General features: G+C 39.6%; 2 protein-coding genes across 4 annotated transcripts in view; one reads left to right on the top strand and one right to left on the bottom strand.

Annotated features, from left to right (window-relative positions):
* The first annotated feature begins 693 nt into the window (after nucleotides 1–693).
* Nucleotides 694–7,234, top strand: anp32a (acidic (leucine-rich) nuclear phosphoprotein 32 family, member A). Of its 2 annotated transcripts, none has more exons than XM_061032193.1 (7): nucleotides 694–870; nucleotides 3,136–3,285; nucleotides 3,872–3,994; nucleotides 4,082–4,280; nucleotides 4,407–4,510; nucleotides 4,606–4,660; nucleotides 5,944–7,234. In XM_061032193.1, exons 1-7 carry the CDS (start codon nucleotides 817–819, stop codon nucleotides 6,006–6,008), a joined length of 750 nt encoding a protein of 249 aa, XP_060888176.1. In that variant the 5' UTR covers nucleotides 694–816; the 3' UTR covers nucleotides 6,009–7,234. The 2 variants fall into 2 exon arrangements, with proteins under 2 accessions (XP_060888176.1, XP_060888114.1); XM_061032131.1 differs by having other exon boundaries at nucleotides 695–870; nucleotides 5,941–7,234.
* coro2ba (coronin, actin binding protein, 2Ba) overlaps nucleotides 7,039–9,658 on the bottom strand; it is a 48,887-nt gene continuing 46,267 nt past the window's right edge. For both annotated transcript variants that reach the window (XM_061032082.1, XM_061032121.1), the window contains exon 12: nucleotides 7,039–9,526. In XM_061032082.1, the coding sequence (XP_060888065.1) occupies nucleotides 9,392–9,526 (135 nt within the window). In that variant the 3' untranslated portion in view covers nucleotides 7,039–9,391. The remainder of the gene's footprint in view (nucleotides 9,527–9,658) is intronic.

The following is a 9,658-nucleotide window of genomic DNA, read 5'->3' as shown; positions in this document are numbered from 1 at the left end:
AAATCTTTTAAAAAGCACAGGAGAATTGGTTTAAAATGATACATCAATGATGAGGTAGAATTAGAAAACATACTAATTTTATTTATTTATTTGATAAATAATATCACTTGGTTTGGTCCCATTCCATTCTGCTTAGTTTTAAGAGTCATAAGCTATTGATTTTTTTTTGTCCTCTTTTGTGTTAAGGTTTAAGGCAAGATAGACACCCTGGTTGTGTCAGAAAACAAGTAACATTGTATCACATAAAGAACGATTTTCATTTTCTTTGCATCTCCCCCCCCCCCCCCCCCCCCCCATGTGGGATTAAATCTGTACTATTCTTTTTATTATTTTGGATTTTAGGGGGCGGTGTTTTCATGGTTTTGTGTTGTGAATACTGGGGCAATATTGAGGCTTTAAAAAAATGAATATCATACTACCAAAATTAAACCATGCCAGAAGTCCCGTGGTGGTTTCATTGGGACTATTATGCACCGACAAACATGTGGCATCACCGCCTCGTGCCATGTATTCATTGTAAAACACTGAAGTACTACATATGCCATGTAAACTTCAGTTAACAAACAACCAAACTTCGACAACAAAACCCCACCCAGTTTTAAAAGGGAGGCTCCATTGGCCTGCGTGTGTGTAAATCCGTTCCCTCTTTATCCTGCTAACGCCATTGGTCGGCGGTGACGACAATCCCGCAACGTAGTCCCGCCCACCGAGCGGATCAAGTTTGAATGAACAACAGCAGTCTGTTCTGGAGGTGCTAGTTGCATTTGCAGTAATTATTAAAAAGTGTGTATCATAGCAGTGGTGCGTCGATCCAGGATGGATATGAAGAAAAGAATTCATCTAGAGTTGCGGAACCGCACTCCGTCAGACGTAAGTGAGCCTCACGTTTCTCTGGTGATGTTTTCACACTCAGCTAATGGAGAATCTTTTCGTGTGATGTCTTGGCGTGGGGATACAAAGTTTCTTGCAAGTTAAAAGATGATGGCGAGGTCGGGTCACATTGTTGCGGACTTGTTTACAGCCGTGCAGGTGCTGCAGGCACGCTGCTTGAACTTTTGTGCTTCTTGAGGCTCACGTTTTTGATGTACAGTTGTGAGAATGCAGCACAGCTTTTTTTTATACCAGCGGTAGGATAAACAAGGCAAGCAGTATGAGAAGCCATATTTGTAACTTTTGATCTACGAACGCAGCCCTTTCCTCCTTTAAACCCATTGTTATTGTTACTCACTCGTTTTTTCGATGCACTGCCTGCACGCATGGAACAAAAATATATTTGAACCATAAACATTTAAGCCGTGCACTTGGCGCGTGAAGGATGCGGAGACTCAAAGTCATGACATTATCAATGATGCATAAAGAGCACAGCCTTCATATCGTCGACTTGCGGATACATCATGCACCTAGAGTCCCTCGAACTGTCCTGATAAAAGTGGGTTATTTTCTGCAGGAAGTGCATTCAGAGTTTCAGCTTGTGAGCACAGGGAGAGAGGGGGGAGGCTGCAGCCCATGCAGCCGATAAGCAGAGCCACAGTGCGCACAGATGGCCGAAAGAAAGCAGCGATAGCACGGTCCTTTACCTGCCTGCAGGCTGGGTTGCAAACACGGACACGGTCAACTTTAAACACGCCCGTCTCGACATTTACTGACCGGCGTACATTTGTTGTTTTTTTTTTTTTTTGTTTTTTTGGAGGAATAATCAGAATCATGAAAACAAAAGTGTTGAGCCGCGTTGTTGCTCTAGTTTTCCAGATCTAGGACAAGCCGCCATTTTACCGAGAAACAAAGGCGATCAAAATACACCGAATACTCCGTTTATTCGACACAAAGGACGAACGATACATCATACCTTCATATTTAACAGAAGTCTACACACGCCGTCAATCCAATCGGCAACAGTTTAGCACAAGCAACAATGAAACGTTTTGCCTGGCAGCTATCTAATCTGCCTCAGCTGCCCCTCCTACTCACAAATGACCCTGTGCACGACTCGTAGCGCTGTTTGTTTTCACTGATGTGTTTCTGCGCTGCACAGAACCATTCACATTCAAAGCTTTCTGCGTCTTAACCCGTCGACTGATGGCAATAAAAAGTAAACGCATTTTGCAAGTGTTTGTTTCATCTTAAAACGTAAGATTAATTTCATACTTGCCCAATGAAAGGACATTCAATTAATTCATCGCGATACCTGGAGTGTAGAAACGTGTCTATGAATTATTAATATACTGTTTTTTTTTTTTTTTTATAGTTCCGGTTCTCACTGCTGATTGGTTGAGTTACGTACAGGACCGCGGTAGAATATTAATATGCACACCTGTCACCACATATTAGACTAATTACGTAAATATTACTGCGCAGTCGATATAAGCTTACACTGTAGTGGGCCCTATATGACGATACTAAGGGTCGTAATAATATAGCAGAAAATAAACTTGTTATAGGGTTTTATATTGTATAAACATTTGAGTATTAAAACTATTTATTAATATAAACGTTTTTTCTTTATTTGGTTCAAGTGGAACTGTTTTAATTAAGTATGATGAATATATTAATTCATTTTTTTTAATTGATTCTGTAATGACTCGATGTCATTGTAAATGAGGGCTGCACCTCAATGATCTTTCAAGTATTAATAAAGGTTGAATTAAAGAAAGATAATGTTCTGAATATGTGGTTTATAAAAAAAAAAAATCTGAATGTCAAACTATTTATTTTATTTGCGTTTAATGTGTTGAGTAACATGTAACTAATCTGGAGTGTGGACACTAAAAATTCACACAAAGTACTTAGGTAAACACCTAGTTACTTTCACAAAGTTACTTTATCTAATAAGTTTATAAAACAAATAGTGGACATATAAATGAAGATGAGAAGTGCAGAGGAGAGTATCTTTCTTTCAGAGGAATAGAAGTTTAAAGGGGAGAAAAGTATAATTAAGCCTACTTGAATCAAGCTGTAGATATCCCATGCACAGAGAAAGAAAGGATTTTATATGCAAAACACTACATTACCTTTGACAGAATATTAAACTGGCAAGACTGCATGAAACCTTCCTTGCACTTTTATGATTTGTCCTGTTTTAAAATAGAATTCTTTAATTTGACATACGGTGATTACATGTGTTTGTTTTCTCTGCAGGTCAAAGAACTCGTGCTAGACAACTGTCGCTCGAATGAAGGAAAGATTGAGGGACTAACAGACGAATTTGAGGAGCTGGAATTTCTTAGCACAATCAACGTTGGACTGACGACAGTCGCCCACTTGCCCAAGTTAAATAAACTCAAAAAGGTGGGTGTTTTCTACAACAAATGAGTCTCTCCAGTTGTTTTCACATATGCACTCCTGAAAAAAAAAAAAAGAAATTCAGGCAGACTGACCCTAAAATATTCCTGAGTTGCTTGTTCACACAGGCAGTTTTCATTTCCTGTCTGACCGGGGTGGTGGTGGTGGTGGGGTTAGAAAAGAACAACATGGATGTGGCTAATGCTATAAAGATACAGCGGCCTGTATATCAATGTGTTGTTTAAAACATTCACCGTAATATCAACAAAAAGTGGAGAGGAACAGAGAACTGAATGAAGCAGTTTGATTACGTGCATAAGAGATCGCACAGACGGTAGCGCACATAAAGTCTAAAGTTGTGGGGCCAGTCGCTGAATTTAAACGTCATCACACTTTCCCACTAGCTCGCTCTGAATTCTCCTGAATATTTCCTGCTGCGTTCATACGTCACCTCACCCTGACTTCACGCTAATCATTTACCGGACGGAAGAATTTCAGGAAGTTTTCAGGAGTTTTGTGCAAGTGTGAAATGTCTTTTTAAGGTTTTAAGTTTTATTTTTTCCAGAAATTGATTGTTTGAATTGATCCACAGCTTGAACTCAGCGATAACAGGATCTCAGGAGGGTTGGAAGTTCTGGCAGCCAAATGCCCCAACCTCACAAATCTCAACCTCAGCGGAAACAAAATCAAAGACCTCAGCACAATAGAACCATTGGTAAGTGTCGCCTGAATAAATATAAGCACAGTGTAAAACCAGCGGGCTGTATTATTCATTTAACTTTTTTCCTGTTTCTTCTGACAGAAAGAATTGGCCACCCTGAAAAGCTTAGATCTGTTTAACTGTGAAGTGACAAACCTGAACGAATACAGAGACAACGTGTTCAAGCTACTACCGCAGCTCACGTACCTGGACGGATACGACAAAGACGACAAAGAGGCTCCAGATTCTGACACTGAGGTTTACCCTGAGGGCCTGGATGACGATGAGGATGATGATGATGGTATGTTCAAGGCTAGAGCGAGTGATTCAAACACACCAGCATGGACAGCTTTGTCCGTTCAAGAACCTTTTAAACATGCTAATGTGGGCATTTTAACAACTGTTCACTGGTTTCCTCCTGATGTAGATGAGGAGGAGTATGATGAAGACACAGCACCAGGAGATGAGGAGGAGGAGGAAGGAGAGGAAGATGAAGAGGAGAATGAAGAAGAGGAGGACCTCAGTGGAGAGGTGGGATGACATCAAATACCTTCTGCAGTTGTTTCAGGAGAATTTTTTATCTGTGTGGATGATATTAACAGCATTGTCTTTGGTTTTCCAAAAAGGAGGAAGAGGAGGAAGATTTGAATGACAAAGAGGTTGATGATGAAGATGATGAAGGTGAGTAGAGTGGTTGCTGACTTTAACACAGAAGCTCTTTCCTAAGCCGTACTACGTGCTAATATAGACCGTAGAAACTCGACACTTCTTTACACTTTATACTCACACAAAACACAATGTGTGTTCTTAACGTGTCAGAAACATGTTGAAAGAATTTCTCTCCAAATTAAACCTTTTAAAAGGTTCTATATACAAATCTAAAATTGTAGCTGTACATCCAATTTTGCTCGAAGTTAACACCTTTCTTTGTGTATTACAAAACGTCTTTGCGAAGAAGCAGAAGGTATGTAGGTATTTGTATCGAGTTGTAAAAACAATCAAGATTTCCTTCTTCCTCAATGGCCACCTACATGATTGATTGTAACATACTTATATACTCGAGGCATACACACGTACATATACTCATCAGCTACACACTAGCTAGAGCTCTCAGGTCAACAAGCAGAGGTCTTTTGACCGTCTCAGGAACAAACTCCAAAGATGGGGAGGCTGCTTTCAGTTTTTTATGCATCAAGTAGTAGAACACACTGACTATACATTTTTAAAGGAGATTAAAAACCTTATTTTTCTTCTTCGGTTATGGTTAAGCTTTTCATTTGTGTGCACACGTGTCACGCGTGTTGCACGTATTTTGACACTATATTAATAAGCATGTACATGTATATGGGTATGAGGTCTCTTATCTTTTATAACTGTTTTTCTACTTGCTCATTTTCATGAATACAGTTTGACTTGTATGCTTGTGCACTTGCATGCCAGTCCTGCTCAAAAGTTGGTCAAAAAAAAAAAACCCTCAATTGTTTTTATACAGATGACGATGATATACTGTACCTGCATCGTGCAAATGCAATCAAACAGCAAGCTGAGAATGAGATTAGTGAAATCATTTTTAGAGATAGTAAAATGTTTTTGGGAAAAATCTGTAGTTTTTCTTTCACGTTTGTGAAGTTGTTTCAGCCCCATCCGTACGTCATGACTCCACCCAGACTCCTCTATTCCATTTACACTTTCTATTGTGTTAAAATCAAACCCTTCATACAGTCTCTTTTCAACACACTACATAACACCTGTTAAAACACAGTACATGTTTGGCACTTGGTTCATTCAGAAAATCTTTATTGTCCATCAACCAAGCGCTGTAAATTTGTCCTCTTATGTGAAAACTGTTTACAGTTTGAGACATCAGTGTTGTCAGGAAACCTGAAGGAGAAGTTTATCAGGAAACCTCTACGTGCCAGATTGTTGATGTTGTGTTATTAACCATGACTCCTGTTTTCTAGAAGAAGAGCGGGGTCAGAAGAGAAAAAGGGAGCTCGACGAAGAAGGGGAGGAAGATGAAGACGATTGAGAGTCCTCTTGAAGCTAAGTTGTGAACTGTTTAAATAATTGTATCTCCCAGTCACTTCCCAACAGCCCTATGTATTATTCCCCCAGTTTCATATTGCAGTAGGAGTGGTTTTTTGTTAATGGCCAGTCAGGTAGACGGGGTTGTTTGGAGAAACAAGCTAAATTTATGTATCTTTGATGCTCCCATGTTCCAGTCTTTACGGTCCACTTTTAACTGCTTTGTGGACACCAATTTTTGTAATCACAAAAAACAGCAACGATGAACCTTTTTAAGAAATGTTGTTTTCTCACCGTTTGTGTAAGACCTGTTTCTGATGACTTGTGTATTTTGAGACCCCCTTCAAAAGAAAACGACAAAATGAAACAAAAACAAAAAAAGAGTGCATGTCTTAATACATTTTAAAGTCAACTACTGGATTTCATGTATGGCTGTTCTCTCCTCGTCTTAAATTAATTTTTTTTTTTAATTTTTTTTTTTTTTAAATGTAATTTATGTATTTGTAGTGTCACCAGTAAGCCAATACTCTCTGCTGTCCTGGTGTGAAACTTGTGTCTGAACATGCACAGTGTGACCCTCACAGGGCATATTTTTAACTCATAGCAAAAAAAAAAAAAAAAAAAAAAAAAATGTCTGCCCTTGTCGAAGCTGCTCCTCCTCCTTTAAACCCTCAGCTTTGATAGTTCGGAAATTACGTGTTCTTGTAAATAATGACCAAATCTATTTTTTTGTATTCTCTTTGATGACGGCAGACATCTAACAGACAACTGAGGTGAAACTATGAATTGTAATAAGATATTAAATATGTATGCTGCTTTATCTTAACATACGCAGTGACATTTCTTGAGAATTTGAACATAACTTTGTATGCATAATCTTTCCATAAAGAAAACTGTTCAGTGTCAGAGCTCATTACCGCTTTCTCCATGTTCATTTCTGTGACACACACAGGTGGTGGCATTGGCAACGCTTGACTTTGTGATGGTAGAGTAGAGAAGTGCGTGATATAAATGGAGGTTACAACAGAAACGTATGTGCATTGAAAATTTATTGTTTCAAAGTGTAAACTCTGGTAAAAGTCAGTTATTTGGACTTTGCTTTCATGATTATACCCAACGGTCAAATTGGCCTACCTCAGTGATTTTTCACTCCATGTTAAATCCACTGTCATCAGCCAAATTGTTTCTTTTTGTCCTCCCATTCACTTCAATAAATCCCTTTTATATATGTTTTGAAGTCTGTGGTCCTTGTGTAACCGAGCAACATGGTCAAATGTATCCAGTTCCAGTCTTCACTTGTTCTCCTGATCCAGGACGCACTTTCCAGCAGAGAAAGATGTCATATGTTCAAGTACTACAGCAGACCCAACTAAGCAACACACTGCTGTGATTGGCTCGTCTCCCAACAAGGTAATCAGGTTTAATCTACTGAGAGAGATCCAGTAGCTTTAAAGGCATAAAGAGCCGCTCATGTTTTCCTACCTTTCAATAAATCGTGTAGTTAACGAAAGCACCTGACAAAGCTCAATTCCTGCTGCAACTTCAACTGTCTCTCTTCTGCAGATGATCCATTGCTGCTGGATCCTGCTCTCCCTGTCTACTTTCACTGTAGCCTTTTTTTCCCTGCAAGAAACGTACACGTTAGCCACACACGAGTCAGAGGTTCTACGTCTAGTTTTCAGATTGTGAGGAACACCTGTTCCACAACAAACAAGTTGTGACCTTCATTCCTTAACTTACTTTTGACTTTCTCTATCCATAAACTCCACCATTTGCCCAGCATAGAGTCTGTTTATCTTATTCCTTTCTTGTTCCATAATGAGACATGTCTGACTGTGATGGGCACTGGATTGAAAAACACAATGAATGTCAGGCAGGATCTTTTTCTGGAACTGCTTGAGCCTGGTTAACACAATAGAATCAAATGCTAAGCCAGTCCCCACTTCTCTTAAATGTCAGACTGCAGCAACAAAAAGAAAAAAAAAGTAGTAGAAGAAGTAGAACAAAGGCATAAACTGAAATTCAGCCTAAGTCTTGTGGTGGTACATGTGGAGAAGGAGAGGAAGATGACCTGGAGTCTCTAGAGAAAAATGACACATTTACAGGTTAGCACATCTTAGTAATGGTGATATATGTAGTTTAAATGTAAAAGGATGGCTATTATGACAGTCTTTAGTACTGTTAGGAATAGGCAAGAGAATATTTTTATACCCTATCTGAAGGTATGATGTTGAGGGTCAAAGACCGAACACTGTTTAGGGTACAGTTTCACACAACTCTTGCACCATTTCAACCAGAAACATTCAGCAAAATCTATCAAGCGTCACAATCATTACTTGCGCAGCCACATCTTACAAAAACAATGGGATTAACAAATATACATGTTATTTGCTAGAAAGGTCAAGTATGACAAATAAATAGAAGCAAATGTACACTACCCCCCATCCTCAAAAATTAGCCCTAAAAACCAAAAGCCTGCAAAGCTCCCTTGAGACTATCATGGAGTAGTTATAAAAGTCCACCGTCTCTGGATCGCCGTCTTCTCTGCTGCTTTCCCACCTTTTAAATAAAGAATAGAAATACTTTGAGTGAGCGTACTATCCGCTCTCCTTGGGAAGAAAGACTGCATGTGAGTAGCTGTTGAGCAGCATTGTGAAGTCCATTTATAACCAGCAATAGTTGTGGGTGAAAGTAGCAATAAAGGATAAGCAGCTCTGAGGAAAAACAGGATCCATGACTGCAAAAGCCCATCTCATCTTGCAAAACGACTTCACATCAGCCATTTTGAGAGGATGCAGCAGCAGCTTGCTGCAATCTGTGTCTGCAGCAGGGTCTAAGGCCTTGGGGAAGAAAAGTAAGTGCCAGACACTGCAAGTCTTTTATCCTCCAGTTTTTGCCCCAGCAAATAATGAGAACTAGATGATGGTTTGGTCATGATAGGAGGATGAGTGTTGAGGCTCCTTTGCCTGTGTGTAACCACATGAATCATAGGCTAGGCATAGAGAGGCAAACACACAGGAGGTCTGGCAGAAAATATGCAGCAACTGATCATAACACAAAAGAGTGTGTTTGATCAAGAATATTAAGTTATCAAAAAACAGATAAAACCTCACCTATATCTAAGATTGATCATTGATTTCATCTTGGGCTGGCAATCCATGAACACTGCCTTGCTTACATTATTTATCTTATTAATTATAATATTCCAGTATTTGCATCAGTTAAGACATAATCGAACATGTTTCGTATTACTGTATGCACTACGCAGGGCAGCATGAATGAACTTATGACATATCAAAAGGGAGAGATGGGGGGGCTCAGAAGCTTGTCGGAGGTCAGATTTGGGGGCAAAAGGAAGCAGCTTCGTCAGTTCAGGAGGCTGAGAGGTCACACGTTGTTGGGGCTAACGTTATTCAGGTTGTTTAGCTCCAGCTCCAGTTGACGTATTCGCACATCCTTGGTGGTCAACTCCTCTTTCAGCCGCCGCAACTCATCCTGCTGCCTGTAGAACATCCGCAGGAGCTACGTATGTAAAAAGACAAAGGGAAACTCATGTCAGTCACAACAACAACACAAAAATGAAAAGATGCAGTCCAGAGAGGACAGATATTCAAGGATGGAAAACCTTTTCAAGTGAAGTTGTAAACCAATTAG

The sequence above is a fragment of the Labrus mixtus genome, chromosome 1 (assembly GCF_963584025.1).
Source record: "Labrus mixtus chromosome 1, fLabMix1.1, whole genome shotgun sequence".
Taxonomy (NCBI): domain Eukaryota; kingdom Metazoa; phylum Chordata; class Actinopteri; order Labriformes; family Labridae; genus Labrus; species Labrus mixtus.
The sequence above is the reverse complement of the archived record's forward strand: the minus strand, read 5'-3'. Positions and strand labels throughout refer to the sequence as shown.